Genomic DNA, 19,833 nt, shown 5'->3' with positions numbered 1-19,833 from the left:
TAGGAGGTGGCCTTCAGACTCCACCAGATGATATCAAAGGGAGACACTGTCTCCTGCTCCACTGAACCTGCTTTCTGGCTTATGGTTTAAAGGGATCATCCAACTTAAATGACTGGGGGTCCTGCTGCTGGAATGGGGGTCCCATGGGAACGGAGCAGCAGGGCATGAGCGTCTCCCCATTCAAAGAGCAGAGGTCAGACCACCAGCAAACAGACACGTATCAACTATTATCTTTCCTGGCTTTGGCAGGACAAGCCCCATAATCCCGGGGTTCTGCCGACGAGCCCCATGTAATGTGTTTCCGGACCACCTCTAGTTGTTCAAAGGTGTCCCCAAATAGTAAAATTAATTTAAGGGGTGGAGTGGGGTATAGAAGGAGATACTGAATGAGGGACCCCCGCGTGTCTTCCTCTGCAGTGGATGGGGCCGGGAACTCTGATGATATGCAGCCATGGCCCCCAACAGGACACAGGGGGTTGAGGTAGCTCAGATGCAGGACCCAGAGGTGGGGCTATGTCTTATCCCATGATGAGAACACATCTTTAAGCCTCTTTTGGACAGACCAGTCACTGCCGCTCCAGGGTGAGAAACGTTTTATTGCAATGTCCGCAGTCACAGCGCTCCAGGAGTCCGCTTGTCCTTGATGGGAAGAGTCCAGCAGCCGCTGACCACAAGGAGCAGAAGAGCAACGAGGAGGCAAAACACCGCCGCAGTCAGCAGGCGTCCTGAGGAGACGGCGCGATCCTCCTGATGAAGAACACAAGATGGCCCTGAGCATCCGCACATCACAGCCCGCACCCCAAGTGTCAGCATGTCATCGTCCTGTACCCCAAGTGTCATCGTCCTGTACCCCAAGTGTCATCGTCCTGTACCCCAAGTGTCAGCGTCCTGCACCCCAAGTGTCAGCGTCCTGCACCCCAAGTGTCAGCGTCCTGCACCCCAAGTGTCAGCATGTCATCGTCCTGTACCCCAAGTGTCATTATCCTGCACCACAAGTGTCAGTGTCATTGTCCTGCACCCCGAGTGTCAGTGTCATCGTCCTGCACCCCGAGTGTCAGTGTCATCGTCCTGCACCCCGAGTGTCAGTGTCATCGTCCTGCACCCCGAGTGTCAGTGTCATCGTCCTGCACCCCGAGTGTCAGTGTCATCGTCCTGCACCCCGAGTGTCAGTGTCATCGTCCTGCACCCCGAGTGTCAGTGTCATCGTCCTGCACCCCGAGTGTCAGTGTCATCGTCCTGCACCCCGAGTGTCAGTGTCATCGTCCTGCACCCCGAGTGTCAGTGTCCTGTACCCCTAGTGTCAGTGTCATCGTCCTGTACCCCGAGTGTCAGTGTCCTGTACCCCCTAGTGTCAGTGTCATCGTCCTGTACCCCTAGTGTCAGTATCATCGTCCTGTACCCCTAGTGTCAGTGTCATCGTCCTGTACCCCTAGTGTCAGTGTCATCGTCCTGTACCCCTAGTGTCAGTGTCATTATCCTGTACCCCTAGTGTCAGTGTCATTATCCTGTACCCCGAGTGTCAGTGTCATTATCCTGTACCCCGAGTGTCAGTGTCATCACCCTGTACCCCAAGTGTCAGTGTCATTACCCTGCACCCCAAGTGTCCACATGATATGGGCTGACCTGAGATATCACAGCCTTCAGATCAGGGTCTCCTCTATACTGCAGACTATAACACTTTTGGGGGTCGTCAGTCTCCACCTCCACCACATACAGTTCCGGACGTAGCTGCTGTCCGCTGCCGTTTGCTGTATTACACTGGAGGGACGACCTGCAAGGAGATGGTCAGTGATGAATGGCCTGAGCCTAGCACGTATCATTATGGTGACAGATATTCTGATGAGGACTGTGCTAACAATTCGGGGACAATGTCATTATTTTTACATGTTCTGCTTAACGACAGTATGAATGAGCCCGCATCTGCTGTTCCGTTTTTCCGGCCCCGCAAAAAACATAGAGCATGTCCTATTCTTGTCTGCAATTGCGGACAAGAATAGGCATTTTCTATCATAGTGCCAGCCGTGTGCGGTCCGCAAAACACTACGGTCGTCTGGATGAGCCCTAAGGCTGTACATATCAGTAAAACAGGGGGAGATAAGCAGCATCTCTGGCTCTACTTATCTCCAGGGTCCTGCAGGACAAGTCCATCTGATGATTTGTGAGGTTTGCCGGGCCACCGAAGGATCCCATCAGCAGGGCCTGGTAAAGCCCTTATATCTGTGCCCAGAAGGCTGGCAATCTGTGTATATGATGAAGCGGCTAGGAAACTCACCAGCTCTGGGGCAGAACGGCCGGTAGACCGCTGACTGTGACACAGAACTTTCCCGAGCACTCGGCATCACTGTCATTACACTGCGCTGACCACCAGCTGGACGTCACCGTGATGAGCAGCGGGGAGTCCGCGCCTGGACCTGCGGAGGAGGAAGTAACAGGGAGACCGGGGAAACGACACCGAGACAACCACAAAGGTAGTGCCGGCAATGTGGAGAACTTACCTGTGTCTGCAGTAATGGTGAAGTTGGCGGTGGTGACACTGAGGGAAAAGGTGGTGGTAGAGAATGTAGCAGTGGAGAAGGTGGGAATAGTGACAGTCTTTGCCATAAAGTGAACAGAGGAGGAGAGGGTAATGGTGGTGGAGTTGTTGATGAAGGTAATAGGGGTGAAGTTCACAATGGTGGCAGTGGTGATGGTGAAGACATTAGTGCTGGCAGTGTAAACTGACCTGAGGTGGCGGTGGTAGTAGTGGAGAAGTTGCTGGTGGTGGCAGTGGAGAAGGTGGCGGTGGTAGTAGTGGAGAAGTTGGCGGTGGTGGCAGTTGAAAAGGTGGCGGTGGTGGCAGTGGAGAAGGTGGCGGTGGTGGCAGTGGAGAAGGTGGCGGTGGCGAAGGTGGCGGTGGTAGTAATGGTGAAGATAGCAGTGTTTGCAGTGGAGAAGGTAGTGGTGGTAGTAATGGTGAAGTTGGCAGTGGTGGCAGTGGAGAAGGTGGAGGTGGTAGTAATGGAGAAGTTGGCGGTGGCGGCAGTGGAGAAGGTGGCGGTGGTAGTAATGGAGAAGTTGGCGGTTGTGGCAGTGTAGAAGGTGGCATAGTAGTAATGGTGAAGTTGGCGGTGGTGGCAGTGGAGAAGGTGGCGTAGTAGTAATGGTGAAGTTGGCGGTGGTGGCAGTGGAAAAGGTGGCGGTGGTAGTAATGGAGAAGATGGCGGTGGTAGTAATGGAGAAGATGGCGGTGGTAGTAATGGAGAAGATGGCGGTGGTAGTAATGGAGAAGATGGCGGTGGTAGTAATGGAGAAGATGGCGGTGGTAGTAATGGAGAAGATGGCGGTGGTAGTAATGGAGAAGATGGCGGTGGTAGTAATGGAGAGTTTGGCGGTGGTAGTAATGGAGAGTTTGGCGGTGGTGGCAGTGGAGAGTTTGGCGGTGGTGGCAGTGGAGAAGTTGGCGGTGGTAGTAATGGTGTAGTAGGCGGTGGTAGCAGTGGAGAAGGTTGTAGTGGTAGTATTAGTGAAGTTGGCGGTGGCGGCAGTGGAGAAGGTGGCGGTTGTGGCAGTGGAGAAGGTGGCGGTGGTAGTAATGGTGTAGTTGGTGGTGAAGAAGTTGGCGGTGGTAGTAATGGAGAGTGTGGCGGTGGTAGTAATGGTGTAGTTGGCGGTGGTGGCAGTGAAGAAGGTTGTAGTGGTAGTAATGGTGAAGTTGGCGGTGGTGGCAGTGGAGAAGGTTGTAGTGGTAGTAATGGAGAGTTTGGCGGTGGTAGTAATGGAGAAGTTGGCGGTGGTAGTAATGGTGTAGTTGGTGGTGGTGGCAGTGAAGAAGGTTGTAGTGGTAGTAATGGTGAAGTTGGCGGTGGTGGCAGTGAAGAAGGTTGTAGTGGTAGTAATGGTGAAATGGTGAAGTTGGTGGTGGTGGCAGTGGAGAAGGTGGCGGTGGTAGTAATGGTGTAGTTGGCGGTGGAGAAGTTGACGGTGGTAGTTATTGAGAAGATGGCGGTGGTGGCAGTGGAGTGGTGGTAGTAATGGAGAAGATGGCAGTGGTAGTAATGGAGAGTTTGGCGGTGGTGGCAGTGGAGAAGTTGGCGGTGGTAGTAATGGTGTAGTTGGTGGCAGTGGAGAAGTTGGCGGTGGTAGTAATGGTGTAGTTGGCGTTGGTGGCAGTGGAGAAGGTGGTGGTGGTAATAGTGGTGAATTGCTATGAAAGTAGCAGAGATGGTGAGGGTGGCAGGAAGGGTCGTGGTGGTGGCAGTGAAGGTAGAAAGTAAACTGGGACTCCCTCCCCAAGAACACAGGGGGGGCTCCGCTTTAGATTCGAGGGACACAAATTGCAAAGCCGCACTGAGAAGGTTTCGGAGCTTTCCACTTCAGGGGATATTTACATGACCCCCTCCACTGACCTGTCATCCCAAGCTGGCTTGCTGTGGCATGTATGTGCAGGCCGCTGTGATTGACTGATGGTTGCCATGGAGACAGCGTAACGCTGGCGAGGACCGACACACTGGCGAGATCGCTACGATCCGCAGACGAAGCTTGCACCGTCGGGGCAGTCCCGTTCTTCTGGGGACATATCTTACTGGCCGTCAGCGTCTGCAGGACCGTGTCAACATCCTGGGGAAAACCGGAGAAGAGGACGTTACTGCGCTCACAGCTGAAGGTTTGTCACCATGGATCAGCGCAGACCATCCTCTGCAGCACAGATCTCTCCCCGTTCTGATAGTTTGTTACGGTGTATCAGTGCAGGTAACGCATCTGTCTGGATACAACTGTAACAAACCCTCAGATGTGAGAAGCATTAGGTCAGGAGCAAACAAGAATGTTCTCATTCACAGACAGCAAACCGGGACCTTGAGGAACTGAAAGCGGCATCGCGGCGTCTCCGTTACCTGAGTGAAGTCGGCGTCTTGCACCGGATACGTGCGGATGTAGACTCCATAACACAGGAAGGTGGCGGCGAGCGTCAGCAGGCACAGGAAGAACGTCACTAATGGCGGGTGATGGCGCACGCAGAGGCGTAACCCTGTGCAAAACAGACAACCCATGGAGACCTCCCCGGAGCCGCGGCCTCCACCGGATCACCTGCAGCGTGAGAGAGGCGCAGGTTACCGGCTACTGTCGTCATGACGACGTTGTGTCAGGCTCCACCCCCACTGAAGCACATTACACATCAATGTTTTTTGGGGATCACAACTAACAAGAAGAGCATGGAGGGCGCCATACAGCGCCATGTGACAACCGCGCTCCGCCCAGGGCGCCAATCATACCCCGTTATACGCAGATTACAGTGTGGCCTGGCGGGGGGGGGGGGGGGGTCTTTTTGGGGGGACTGGACTTGTACAGGCCATAAAGGTATAACCCTGTCACTATTCAGGGGTCGGGTTGTCACCTGGCTTTCCCAGAGGCACACATCCATTTACTCACTACTTTATTCATTGTACTGAGGTGCTGGCTGGGACTTGTGGTTCCTCTATGGAGAGCTCATTAACTAGAAGCCACTGATGCCTAATAAACAATGGGGGGCGCAAAGCATTCTGGGACTAGAGGTCCTGTGATCAAGTCGATGGCCCCATGATGCCGAAGAACTTCCCCCTGTCACCATGGCGCCCCCCTCAGGTACCCCATATGCAGCCGGCAGCAGGCTCCTGGATTCGGCGCTCTCTTCCTCCGAGCAAATGCTGAGCTACAACAAAATGGCGCCCGAGCGGCGGGGACGGTTAAACGGATGTCCACGTGTTCTAGGGTTACCATGGAAACTGCCAACCTGCGTTCCAGTCTAAGTGTCGCCTTCAACTGTAAAGGCGGCCATTGCTATGGTTCCTGTGACCAGTCCCGCGGTTTATTATCCCGAAATGGGAGACAAATAAGCAGAAGCTCCCGCCGCGGTGTGAGCCCCACAGACAGAGCAGCCAATCAGATCACTGCTTACAGCCCGGTACTGCTCCGGGAGGGGAGAGCGGGAACCACAGGCTGTGTATCTAAGCTGTTCACCTGTGATACCATTTGCTCAGCGATCTAACCCTGTCACCTGTGATAGTGTGTGTGCTGGGGCATGTATCTAATCCTGTGTGATACAGTCTGCTGAGCTGTGTATCTAATCCTGTCCTGTGTGATACTGTCTGCTGAGCTGTGTATCTAATCCTATCCTGTGTGATACTGTCTGCTGAGCCGTGTATCTAATCCTATCCTGTGTGATACTGTCTGCTGAGCCGTGTATCTAATCCTATCCTGTGTGATACTGTCTGCTGAGCTGTGTATCTAATCCTATCCTGTGTGATACTGTCTGCTGATCTGTGTATCTAATCCTGTCCTGTGTGATACTGTCTGGTGAGCTGTGTATCTAATCCTATCCTATGTGATACTGTCTGCTGAGCTGTGTATCTAATCCTATCCTGTGTGATACTGCCTGCTGAGCTGTGTATCTAATCCTATCCTGTGTGATACTGTCTGCTGAGCTGTGTATCTAATCCTGTCCTGTGTGATACTGTCTGCTGAGCTGTGTATCTAATCCTATCCTGTGTGATACTGTCTGCTGAGCTGTGTATCTAATCCTATCCTGTGTGATACTGTCTGCTGAGCTGTGTATCTAATCCTATCCTGTGTGATACGGTCTGCTGAGCTGTGTATCTAATCCTGTCCTGTGTGATACTGTCTGCTGAGCTGTGTATCTAATCCTATCCTGTGTGATACTGTCTGCTGAGCTGTGTATCTAATCCTATCCTGTGTGATACGGTCTGCTGAGCTGTGTATCTAATCCTCTCCTGTGTGATACTGTCTGCTGAGCTGTGTATCTAATCCTATCCTGTGTGATACGGTCTGCTGAGCTGTGTATCTAATCCTATCCTGTGTGATACGGTCTGCTGAGCTGTGTATCTAATCCTATCCTGTGTGATACTGTCTGCTGAGCTGTGTATCTAATCCTATTCTGTGTGATACTGTCTGCTGAGCTGTGTATCTAATCTTATCCTGTGTGATACTGTCTGCTGAGCCGTGTATCTAATCCTATCCTGTGTGATACTGTCTGCTGAGCTGTGTATCTAATCCTATGTGATACTGTCTGCTGAGCTGTGTATCTAATCCTATCCTGTGTGATACTGTCTGCTGAGCTGTGTATCTAATCCTATCCTGTGTGATACTGTCTGCTGAGCCGTGTATCTAATCCTATCCTGTGTGATACTGTCTGCTGAGCTGTGTATCTAATCCTGTCCTGTGTGATACTGTCTGCTGAGCTGTGTATCTAATCCTATCCTGTGTGATACTGTCTGCTGAGCTGTGTATCTAATCCTATCCTGTGTGATACGGTCTGCTGAGCTGTGTATCTAATCCTATCCTGTGTGATACGGTCTGCTGAGCTGTGTATCTAATCCTATCCTGTGTGATACTGTCTGCTGCGCTGTGTATCTAATCCTCTCCTGTGTGATACTGTCTGCTGAGCTGTGTATCTAATCCTCTCCTGTGTGATACTGTCTGCTGAGCTGTGTATCTAATCCTCTCCTGTGTGATACTGTCTGCTGCGCTGTGTATCTAATCCTATCCTGTGTGATACTGTCTGCTGAGCTGTGTATCTAATCCTCTCCTGTGTGATACTGTCTGCTGAGCTGTGTATCTAATCCTCTCCTGTGTGATACTGTCTGCTGCGCTGTGTATCTAATCCTATCCTGTGTGATACTGTCTGCTGAGCTGTGTATCTAATCCTATCCTGTGTGATACGGTCTGCTGAGCTGTGTATCTAATCCTCTCCTGTGTGATACTGTCTGCTGAGCTGTGTATCTAATCCTATCCTGTGTGATACTGTCTGCTGAGCTGTGTATCTAATCCTATCCTGTGTGATACTGTCTGCTGAGCCGTGTATCTAATCCTCTCCTGTGTGATACTGTCTGCTGCGCCGTGTATCTAATCCTATCCTGTGTGATACTGTCTGCTGAGCTGTGTATCTAATCCTATCCTGTGTGATACTGTCTGCTGAGCTGTGTATCTAATCCTATCCTGTGTGATACAGTCTGCTGAGCTGTGTATCTAATCATATCATGTGTGATACTGCCTGCTGAGCTGTGTATCTAATCCTATTGTGTGGCACCACATGCCCCTGCGCAGGACGCCATTCCTCCGGTCGGGCAGGTTTCGGCAGTCGCCGCCATGCCATGTGGCGGGTGCTCCGGTAGCTGGTTCTGCCCCCCAGGTTCAGCGCACATGGGATAGGCTCCAGGAAGCTGGCGGTGCTGCCCTGATATCTGGATGACCTCGGGAGGCGCTGGGCGCAGCAGGTTGTGCGGGGACAGCTCTTTATTAACCCTCTACCTCCTGGCCCACTCATATTTTTAGATGAAGTGGCTGCAGTTCCCATAGAAACAGAGCCGGGCTCACAGCTGCTGCCGTTTTCGCTGATTGCCACGAGTTGTTCTCTTCTGCGTGGGGCCGGGCGGCGCAGGCAGGTGACCCATTAATCGCCGGCCGCCCCACCGCTGACTATTCACGTTCCCTGGGATTACAGCCGTTCATTTCCCCCTCTAAAAGGAATGCAGGAAGCCGTAACCAGGAAGCAATGAAAGCCGCGCTTCCTGCCGCTCGTATCCTGGAGACTGACGGCGACAACTGCGTATCACAGCCCGCCGGGTGTCAGATGCGTCTGATCACTGTCCCCTATAGACAAGAACATCCTAGTCCACAAGGGGGCAGCATTACAGGGGTCATACAGTCTTCTCCACAAGGGGGCAGCATTACAGGGGTCTTAGTCTTGTCCACAAGGGGGCAGCATTACAGGGGTCTTAGTCTTCTCCACAAGGGGGCAGCATTACAGGGGTCTTAGTCTTCTCCACAAGGGGGCAGCATTACAGGGGTCATACAGTCTTCTCCACAAGGGGGCAGCATTACAGGGGTCATACAGTCTTCTCCACAAGGGGGCAGCATTACAGGGGTCATACAGTCTTCTCCACAAGGGGGCAGCATTACAGGGGTCTTAGTCTTCTCCACAAGGGGGCAGCATTACAGGGGTCTTAGTCTTCTCCACAAGGGGGCAGCATTACAGGGGTCTTAGTCTTCTCCACAAGGGGGCAGTGTTTGAGTAGCTGTAAGGCCTCATGCAGACACAGCGCGGTTATTTAGCAGTTTTATATTGCGCCGCGCCGCGCCATGGTTTGTACGGGTCCCTTGCGGCTCTGGGTTTGAATCCGCCCATCGTCTCCCCGCTCACCCTGAGGGGTAAATCTAGAATTTGGTGTCCCCCTTGGATTTGATGGCTGTGGACAGCGCTGCATCAGTAAAGATAAATGCAGGAAACACTAGAAAAATCAGCCGGGGGTGCGCAGTGCAGCTTTTGGCTGCGCTATTTTAAATAAAAATAATAAACAGTGACTGCAGACTGAGAGTGGAATCCTCTGCCCGCTCTGCGGCACATTGTGCCATGTGAATACCCAGTGTATATGTGGGGTCACTAGAGGTGGCAACAGCTCCTCATGATTGGGGAGATGCACATTATTGGGGGGTGTAGCATCCCCTCCATTCTCAGGATTAATGGGGGCCCCACAGCAACGGCTCACAATAGACCGATCTCACTTTACAGGATGGAAAACCCCTATGAGGGTCTGTTCACACACAACGATTTTGGAGCGATTTCTGCGACAACCAGTTCCGTAGAGCTCAGGGACATGGATTCCAGCAAGCCCCAATCAGACAAGTTAATGTCTGAAACTTAGGCTACTTTAACACTAGGGTTCGGGGCTCCGCTTGCGTGTTCCGTTCGAAGGCTCTCACAAGTGGCCCCCGAACGCATCCGTACGGCACCAATGCATTCTGAGTGGATGCGGATCCGCTCAGAATGCCTCAGTCTGGCAGCGTTTGGCCTTCGCTCAGCAGGCGGACGCAAACGGATCCGTCCAGAGTAAGTCATGGGGGACGGATCCGTTTGAAGTTGACACCATATGGCTCAATTTCAAACGGATCCGTCCCCCATTGACTTTCAATGTAAAGTCTGGACGGATCCGTCTGAGCAACTTTCACACTTAGAATTTTTTCTGAAATATAATGCACATGGGAAGGAATAATGCAAGTCACCCGTACTTACTAAATGGTAAAACACTCGGTAACACTGACATGGAAAAGGATCTAGGAATTTTAATAAACAGCAAACTAAGCTGCAAAAACCAGTGTCAGGCAGCTGCTGCCAAGGCCAATAAGATAATGGGTTGCATCAAAAGGGGCATAGACGCCCGTGATAAGAACATAGTCCTACCACTTTACACATCACTAGTCAGACCACACATGGAGGACTGTGTACAGTTCTGGGCTCCTGTAAACAAGGCAGACATAGCAGAGCTGGAGAGGGTCCAGAGGAGGGCAACTAAAGTAATAACTGGAATGAGAGGACTACAGGTCCCAGAAAGATTATCAAAATTAGGGTTATTCACTTTAGAAAAAAGACGACTGAGGGGAGATCTAATTACTATGTATAAATATATCAGGGGTCAGTACAGAGATCACTCCCATCATCTATTTATCCCCAGGACTGTGACGAGGGGACATCCTCTGCGTCTGGAGGAAAGAAGGTTTGTACACAAACAGAAGAGGACTCTTTACAGTAAGAACAGTGAGACTATGGACTCTATACTGTAAGAGCGGTGAGACTATGGACTCTTTACTGTAAGAGCGGTGAGACTATGGACTCTTTACTGTAAGAGCGGTGAGACTGTGGACTCTATACTGTAAGAGCGGTGAGACTGTGGACTCTATACTGTAAGAGCAGTGAGACTGTGGACTCTGTACTGTAAGAGCAGCGAGACTGTGGACTCTGTACTGTAAGAGCAGCGAGACTATGGACTCTGTACTGTAAGAGCAGCGAGACTATGGACTCTGTACTGTAAGAGCAGCGAGACTATGGAGCTCTTTACTGTAAGAGCAGCGAGACTGTGGACTCTGTACTGTAAGAGCAGCGAGACTGTGGACTCTATACTGTAAGAGCAGCGAGACTGTGGACTCTATACTGTAAGAGCAGCGAGACTGTGGACTCTGTACTGTAAGAGCAGCGAGACTATGGACTCTGTACTGTAAGAGCAGCGAGACTATGGAGCTCTTTACTGTAAGAGCGGCGAGACTGTGGACTCTGTACTGTAAGAGCGGCGAGACTGTGGACTCTGTACTGTAAGAGCGGCGAGACTGTGGACTCTTTACTGTAAGAGCGGCGAGACTGTGGACTCTACTGTAAGAGCGGCGAGACTGTGGACTCTTTACTGTAAGAGCGGCGAGACTGTGGACTCTGTACTGTAAGAGCGGCGAGACTGTGGACTCTGTACTGTAAGAGCGGCGAGACTGTGGACTCTGTACTGAAAGAGCAGCGAGACTGTGGACTCTACACTGAAAGAGCAGCGAGACTGTGGACTCTTTACAGTAAGAGCAGCGAGACTGTGGACTCTATACTGTAAGAGCGGCGAGACTGTGGACTCTATACTGTAAGAGCGGCGAGACTGTGGAGCTCTTTACTGTAAGAGCGGCGAGACTGTGGAGCTCTTTACTGTAAGAGCGGCGAGACTGTGGACTCTTTACTGTAAGAGCGGCGAGACTGTGGACTCTTTACTGTAAGAGCGGCGAGACTGTGGACTCTTTACTGTAAGAGCGGCGAGACTGTGGACTCTTTACTGTAAGAGCGGCGAGACTGTGGACTCTTTACTGTAAGAGCGGCGAGACTGTGGACTCTTTACTGTAAGAGCGGCGAGACTGTGGACTCTTTACTGTAAGAGCGGCGAGACTGTGGACTCTTTACTGTAAGAGCGGCGAGACTGTGGACTCTTTACTGTAAGAGCGGCGAGACTGTGGACTCTTTACTGTAAGAGCGGCGAGACTGTGGACTCTTTACTGTAAGAGCGGCGAGACTGTGGACTCTTTACTGTAAGAGCGGCGAGACTGTGGACTCTTTACTGTAAGAGCGGCGAGACTGTGGACTCTTTACTGTAAGAGCGGCGAGACTGTGGACTCTTTACTGTAAGAGCGGCGAGACTGTGGACTCTTTACTGTAAGAGCGGCGAGACTGTGGACTCTTTACTGTAAGAGCGGCGAGACTGTGGACTCTTTACTGTAAGAGCGGCGAGACTGTGGACTCTTTACTGTAAGAGCGGCGAGACTGTGGACTCTTTACTGTAAGAGCGGCGAGACTGTGGACTCTTTACTGTAAGAGCGGCGAGACTGTGGACTCTTTACTGTAAGAGCGGCGAGACTGTGGACTCTTTACTGTAAGAGCGGCGAGACTGTGGACTCTTTACTGTAAGAGCGGCGAGACTGTGGACTCTTTACTGTAAGAGCGGCGAGACTGTGGACTCTTTACTGTAAGAGCGGCGAGACTGTGGACTCTTTACTGTAAGAGCGGCGAGACTGTGGACTCTTTACTGTAAGAGCGGCGAGACTGTGGACTCTTTACTGTAAGAGCGGCGAGACTGTGGACTCTTTACTGTAAGAGCGGCGAGACTGTGGACTCTTTACTGTAAGAGCGGCGAGACTGTGGACTCTTTACTGTAAGAGCGGCGAGACTGTGGACTCTTTACTGTAAGAGCGGCGAGACTGTGGACTCTTTACTGTAAGAGCGGCGAGACTGTGGACTCTTTACTGTAAGAGCGGCGAGACTGTGGACTCTTTACTGTAAGAGCGGCGAGACTGTGGACTCTTTACTGTAAGAGCGGCGAGACTGTGGACTCTTTACTGTAAGAGCGGCGAGACTGTGGACTCTTTACTGTAAGAGCGGCGAGACTGTGGACTCTTTACTGTAAGAGCGGCGAGACTGTGGACTCTGTACTGTAAGAGCGGCGAGACTGTGGACTCTTTACTGTAAGAGCGGCGAGACTGTGGACTCTTTACTGTAAGAGCGGCGAGACTGTGGACTCTTTACTGTAAGAGCGGCGAGACTGTGGGCTCTTTACTGTAAGAGCGGCGAGACTGTGGGCTCTTTACTGTAAGAGCGGCGAGACTATGGGCTCTTTACGGTAAGAGCGGCGAGACTATGGGCTCTTTACGGTAAGAGCGGCGAGACTATGGGCTCTTTACGGTAAGAGCGGCGAGACTATGGACTCTTTACGGTAAGAGCGGCGAGACTATGGACTCTTTACGGTAAGAGCGGCGAGACTATGGACTCTTTACGGTAAGAGCGGCGAGACTATGGACTCTTTACGGTAAGAGCGGCGAGACTATGGACTCTTTACGGTAAGAGCGGCGAGACTATGGACTCTTTACTGTAAGAGCGGCGAGACTATGGACTCTTTACTGTAAGAGCGGCGAGACTATGGACTCTTTACTGTAAGAGCAGTGAGACTATGGACTCTTTACTGTAAGAGCAGTGAGACTATGGACTCTTTACTGTAAGAGCAGTGAGACTATGGACTCTCTGCCTGAGGAGGTGGTGATGGTGATTAGAATAAAGGAATTCAGGAGGGGCCTGGATGTATTCCTGGAGCGTAATAATATTACAGGCTATAGCTCCTAGAGGGGTCGTTGATCCAGGGAGTTAGGCCTCATGCACACGACCGTTGTGTGCATCCGTGGCTGTTGTGCCGTTTTCCGTTTTTTTTCGCGGACCCATTGACTTTCAATGGGTCCGTGGAAAAATCGGAAAATGCACCGTTTTGCAGCCGAGGCCGTGATCCGTGTATCCTGTCCGTCAAAAAAATATGACCTGTCCTATTTTTTTGACGGACAACGGTTCACGGACCCATTCAAGTCAATGGGTCCGTGAAAGAACACGGATGCACACAAGATTGGCATCCGTGATCCGTGGCCGTAGGTTGCTTTCATACAGACGGATCCGAAGATCCGTCTGCATAAAAGCTTTTTCTGATCTAAGTTTTCACTTCGTGAAAACTCATTTCCGACAGTATATTCTAACACAGAAGCGTTCCCATGGTGATGGGGACGCTTCTAGTTAGAATACACTGCAAACTTTGTACAAGACTGCCCCCTGCTGCCTGGCACCACCCGATCTCTTACAGGGGGATATGATAGCACAATTAACCCCTTCAGGTGCGGCACCTAAAGGGGTTAATTGTACTATCATATTCCCCTGTAAGAGATCAGGGCTGCCAGGCAGCAGGGGGCAGACCCCCCCCCCCCCCAGTTTGAATATCTTTGGTGGCACAGTGTGCGCCCACCATCGGGCCCCCCCCTTCCTCCCTCTATTGTAATAAATCATTGGTGGCACAGTGTGCGCCCACCATCGACCCCCCCTCTCTCTATAGTAGTAACAACCATTGGTGGCAGTGTGCGGCCTCCCATTCCCCCCCCCCCCATGACTTGGCAGCGCCATCGCTTCCTACTATTGTACTATTGCTAAGTAACCATGGCAACCAGGGCTGCAGTAGCTTCCTGGTTGCCATGGTTACCGATCGGAGCCCCAGCGATTAAACTGGGAGTCCGATCGGAACTCCGCTGCCACCAATGATGGGGGGGGGGGGAGCTTGATAAATGTGCCCCAGTGGTTATAACGTTATTGCCATGATAAGAACAGAGGGCTGACGATGCCAGAGTGCCAGACCCGCCATATGACACAGGCGAACCCTGCTAACTTATAATGGGGTCTGTCAGGTTCTAGCATGGTGGCCATCATTGGAATCTGCGATGGCGCTTCCAAGTCATGGGGGGGGGGGGGGAATGGGAGGCCGCACACTGCCACCAATGGTTGTTACTACTATAGAGAGAGGGGGGGGCCGATGGTGGGCGCACACTGTGCCACCAACGATTTATTACAATAGAGGGAGGAAGGGGGGGGCCCGATGGTGGGCGAACACTGTGCCACCAACGATATTCAAACTGGGGAGGGGAGGGGGGGGGGGGGGGGGTTTGCCCCCTGCTGCCTGGCAGCCCTGATCTCTTACAGGGGGATATGATAGTACAATTAACCCCTTCAGGTGCGGCACCTGAGGAGTTAATTGTGCGGATCACGGCCCCCTGTAAGAGATCGGGTGCTGCCAGGCAGCAGGGGGCAGTCATGTACACAGTTTCAGTATATTCTAACCTGAAGCGTCCCCATCACCATGGGAACGCCTCTGTGTTAGAATATACTGTCGGAAATGAGTTTCACGATGTAGCTCATATCCGACAGTATATTCTAACGTAGAGGCGTTCCCATGGTGATGGGGACGCTTCAAGTTATGTTCGGGTGTCCGCCTGGCCTTGCGGAGGCAAGCGGATCCGTCCAGACTTATAATGTAAGTCAATGGGGACGGATCCGTTTGAAGATGACACACTGTGGCTCAATTTTCAAACGGATGCGTCCCCCATTGACTTTCAATGTAAAGTCTGGATGGATCCGTCTGCGGCTACTTTCACACTTAGAAATGTTGTAACAATATAATGCAGACGGATCCGCTCTGAACGGAGCCACCGTCTGCATTATATGAACGCAAGTGTGAAAGTAAAGGGACTCCTGACTTTACATTGAAAGTCAATGGGGACGGATCCGTTTGCAATTGCTCCATATTGTGTCAACGTCAAACGGATCCGTCCCCATTGACTTGCATTGTAATTCAGGACGGATCCGTTTGGCTCCGCACGGCCAGGCGGACGCCAAAACGACTTTTTTTCATGTCCGTGGATCCTCCAAAAATCAAGGAAGACCCACGGACGAAAAAACGGTCACGGATCACAGACCCCGTTTTTGCGGACCGTGAAAAAAAACTGTCGTGTGCATGAGGCCTTATTCTGATGCCTGATTGGAGTCGGGAAGAAATTTTTTATTCCCCTAAAGTGAGGAAAATTGGCTTCTACCTCACAGGGTTTTTTTTTTGCCTTCCTCTGGATCAACTTGCAGGATGACAGGCTGAACAAATGTCTTTTTTCGGCCTTATGTACTATGTAGACGGATCCGTTCTGAACGCAAGTGTGAAAGTAGCCTAAATCTGCCACGTGTGAATTCTCCCCAAAATGGACACGACCCGTATGAGATGATGAGATCCCGGGGCTGCAGCAAAACCTTTGGTCACAAGGTCTAAGCAAATCAGCTAGCAGCATTCAATCACATGACCACCGCCGAACCATGTGATCAGCGGGCCTCACCTGACTATTCCCTGCAAAGACCTTACAGGACTCTGACCCGGCCGACCATCACTCATTAACACACAGTCCGAGCAGCGATTACACACAGTGCTGCCCATAATTATTCATACCCCTGGCAAAATTTTGACCTAAAGTTACTTTTATTCAACCAGCAAGTTTGCTGAAATGTAAATAAAAGCTGAGAAATGTTTTTCCCCACAATAATGCCGCTTGTACATCGTCTTATCTTTTGGGAGACACCGATGTCATTTCCCGTCAAAAAAATTACTTGCTGGTTGAATAAAAGTAACTTTACATCAAAATTTGCCAGGGGTATGAATAATTATGGGCAGCGCTGTGTGTGTATATAGTCACCACTACAGGGAGATCATAGTACACAATGTACATATACAGCACTGGTAGCAAAAGTGTTAAAGGGGTTGTCAGGGTTCAGAGCTGAACCCGGACACACCCTTATTTTCACCCCGGCAGCCCCCCTGAGGCTAGCATCTCATGCCCCGATGCGCTCCCGTGCCCTGCGCTCTTTTGTTTTTAATAACACACTGCCGAGCAGTAACTTCCGCCCGGCAGTGTGTTCGGTGACATCACCGGCTCTGAGGGGCGGGCTTTAGCTCTGCCCTAGCCGTTTTACTGGCTAGGGCAGAGCTAAATCCCGCCCATCAGTGCCAGTGACGTCACTGGGGTTTCTGGCAGCCCCATGGAGAGCCCCGGTACGTCACCGGAACTCCAAAAAAAAATGCCTTTGCCCTGCCTAATTTAGCGCAGGGCAAAGGAGCATCGGAGCATGAACTGCTCCGATGCTCATGTCAGAGGGGCTGCCGGGAAGGGAGGGGGGAATGGAGGGATGTCCGGGTTCAGCTCTGAACCCAGACAACCCCTTTAATTTCCAATAAACCTTCGGATTTAGCGCCCTCTACTAGGGATCAACCGATATTGATTTTTTTTTTTGGGGCCGATACCGATAATTTGTGAACTTTCAGGCTGATAATTTATACCGGTATTCTGTGAAATTGGAAAAAAAAAAATCCTACACAAATCTGCTGAAAATGAATATTTTTATTGTTAATGTGTAGTTTTGTTTTTTTGTAAATCTTTCTTTCATTTATACTTAATATTTTGGTGGGGGTTTTTTTTTTTACCAACTTTTAGCCCCCTTAGGGACTAGAACCCTTGTCCTGTTCACCCTGATAGATCTCCATCAGGATGAATAGGAGCTCTCACTGTCCCTGTGCTTTGTGCACACAGCAGCATGGAGCTTATCATGGCAGCCAGGGCTTCAGTAGCGTTCTGGCTGCCATGGTAACCGATCGGAGCCCCAGGATTACATTGCTGGGGCTCCGATCGGAGGAGGGGACCCTGTGGCCACTGCCACCAATGATTAAAACTGGGGGGCGCACTGCGCCACCAATGAACATAAAGCTCTCATTCATTCATATACAGGAGGCGGGAGCTGCAGAATCACATAGCCGGCTCCCGACCTCTATGAGCAGTAGCTGCGATCTGCAGCACCTGAGGGGTTAACTACTGCAGATCGCAGCTACCGCCTCCTGTTCAATTTGAATGAATAAGGTCTCTTTCACACTTGTGTTGTCCGGATCCGGCGTGTACTCCACTTGCCGGAATTACACGCCGGATCCGGAAAACCGCAAGTGTACTGAAAGCATTTGAAGACGGATCTGTCTTCAAAATGCTTTCAGTGTTACTATGGCACCCAGGACGCTATTAAAGTCCTGGTTGCCATAGTAGTAGTGGGGAGCGGTATACTTACCATCCGTGCGGCTCCCGGGGCGCTCCAGAATGACGTCAGAGCGCCCCATGCGCATGGATGACGTGCCATGTGATCACGTGATCCATGCGCGTGGGGTGCCCGGACGTCACTCTGGAGCGTCCCGGCAGCCATGGTAACCATTCAGAAAAAGCTAAACGTCGGATCTGGCAATGCGCCGAAACGACGTTTAGCTTAAGGCCGGATCCGGATCAATGCCTTTCAATGGGCATTAATTCCAGATATGGCCTTGCGGCAAGTGTTCCGGATTTTTGGCCGGAGCAAAAAGCGCAGCATGCTGCGGTATTTTCTCTGGCCAAAAAACGTTGAACTGAAGACATCCTGATGCATCCTGAATGGATTTCTCGCCATTCAGAATGCATTGGGATAAAACTGATCAGGATTCTTCCGGCATAGCGCCCCGACGACGGAACTGTATGCCGGAAGAAAAGAACGCAGGTGTGAAAGAGCCCTTAGTTAACATCATTGGTGGAGCAGTGGCCAAAGCCCCTCCCCTCCTCTTCTGTCTCCTCATTGGCAGCAGCAGCACAGGGGGAGGAGACGCTGCTTCCTTCTCCCCTGTGCTGCTGAGGGAACACGGAGAGCGCCGAGGTCAGCGCGATCTGTGTTCCCCATACGCTATCGGAATATCAGCAAAATAGATACAGATCCCGATAACGGTCCAAATCCTGAATATCGGCCGATATCGGTAAAACCGATAATCGGTCGATCCCTACCCTCTACCACTTGACATAATGCATAGGGAGAGGTCATTGGGACCTGTACAGTCCACCTGCAGTGAGCTCCCCCTAGTGGTGGCTGTATAATCTGTATATAGTGAGCTCCCCCTAGTGATGGCTGTATAATCTGTATGTAGTGAGCTCCCTCTAGTGGTGGCAGTATAATCTGTATATAGTGAGCTCCCTCTAGTGATGGCTGTATAATCTGTATGCAGTGAGCTCCCTCTAGTGGTGGCTGTATAATCTGTATGTAGTGAGCTCCCTCTAGTGGTGGCAGCATAATCTGTATATAGTGATCTCCCTCTAGTGGTGGCTGTATAATCTGTATGCAGTGATCTCCCTCTAGTGGTGGCTGTATAATCTGTATGCAGTGAGCTCCCTCTAGTGGTGGCTGCATAATCTGTATGCAGTGAGCTCCCTCTAGTGGTGGCTGCATAATCTGTATGCAGTGAGCTCCCTCTAGTGGTGGCTGCATAATCTGTATGTAGTGAGCTCCCTCTAGTGGTGGCTGTATAATCTGTATGCAGTGAGCTCCCTCTAGTGGTGGCTGTATAATCTGTATGCAGTGAGCTCCCCCTAGTGGTGGCTGTATAATCTGTATGCAGTGAGCTCCCCCTAGTGGTGGCTGTATAATCTGTATGCAGTGAGCTCCCCCTAGTGATGGCTGTATAATCTGTATGCAGTGAGCTCCCCCTAGTGGCGGCTGTATAATCTGTATGTGGTGAGCTCCCCCTAGTGGTGGCTGTATAATGTGTATGTAGTGAGCGCCCTCTAGTGGTGGCTGTATAATCTGTATATAGTGAGCTCCCCCTAGTGGTGGCTGTATAATCTGTATATAGTGAGCTCCCCCTAGTGGTGGCTGTATAATCTGTATATAGTGAGCTCCCCCTAGTGGTGGCTGTATAATCTGTATGTAGTGAGCTCCCCCTAGTGGTGGCTGTATAATCTGTATGCAGTGAGCTCCCCCTAGTGGTTGCTGTATAATCTGTATGCAGTGAGCTCCCCCTAGTGGTGGCTGTATAATCTGTATGCAGTGAGCTCCCTCTAGTGGTGGCTGTATAATCTGTATGTAGTGAGCTCCCTCTAGTGGTGGCTGTATAATCTGTATGTAGTGAGCTCCCCCTAGTGGCTGCTGTATAATCTGTAGGTACTGAGCGCCCTCTAGTGGTGGCAGTAGGCAGATTGTTACTTTCAAAACAGTCTATCAGAAAAACTGCTTTCTGCTATAAAGATACCGTCATTTTGGACCTAAAACAACCTGATGTGGATAGTCAGACTCTTTACCCTGTGCAGAGAAATAATGCAGGGTCCAGCAGGCAGGAG

The 19,833-nt window shown here is 51.2% G+C and overlaps 1 protein-coding gene across 3 annotated transcripts; it reads right to left on the bottom strand.

Moving 5' to 3' along the window:
• Positions 1–576: 576 nt before the first annotated feature.
• On the bottom strand, positions 577–5,746 carry LOC122944865. 3 transcript variants are annotated; one of them, XM_044303558.1, is made up of 6 exons: positions 5,603–5,746; positions 4,872–5,064; positions 4,386–4,596; positions 2,273–2,411; positions 1,624–1,771; positions 577–747 (listed from the first exon to the last, which is right to left on the bottom strand). In XM_044303558.1, the coding sequence occupies exons 2-6, from the start codon at positions 5,025–5,027 to the stop codon at positions 613–615; spliced, it is 789 nt and encodes a 262-aa protein (XP_044159493.1). In that variant the 5' UTR covers positions 5,028–5,064; positions 5,603–5,746; the 3' UTR covers positions 577–612. The 3 variants fall into 3 exon arrangements, with proteins under 3 accessions (XP_044159493.1, XP_044159495.1, XP_044159494.1); XM_044303560.1 differs by lacking the exon at positions 5,603–5,746 and adding an exon at positions 5,482–5,597; XM_044303559.1 differs by lacking the exon at positions 5,603–5,746 and adding an exon at positions 5,407–5,542.
• Positions 5,747–19,833: the final 14,087 nt, after the last annotated feature.

Source organism: Bufo gargarizans, chromosome 8 (assembly GCF_014858855.1).
Source record: "Bufo gargarizans isolate SCDJY-AF-19 chromosome 8, ASM1485885v1, whole genome shotgun sequence".
Lineage (NCBI taxonomy): Eukaryota > Metazoa > Chordata > Amphibia > Anura > Bufonidae > Bufo > Bufo gargarizans.
Note: the sequence above shows the minus strand (reverse complement) of the source record. Positions and strands in the feature narration are given on the sequence as shown.

Bases quoted from the DNA above. Each gene is read 5' to 3' on its own strand.
- LOC122944865 (XM_044303558.1), bottom strand. From the start codon at position 5,027: ATGGGTTGTCTGTTTTGCACAGGGTTACGCCTCTGCGTGCGCCATCAC. The intron at 2,412-4,385 runs GTCAGTGGAGGG...CCTCCTCCGCAG, and splicing joins AAGCCAGCTTGGGATGACAG to GTCCAGGCGCGGACTCCCCG. The intron at 1,772-2,272 runs GTGAGTTTCCTA...ATCTCCTTGCAG, and splicing joins GCCGTTCTGCCCCAGAGCTG to GTCGTCCCTCCAGTGTAATA.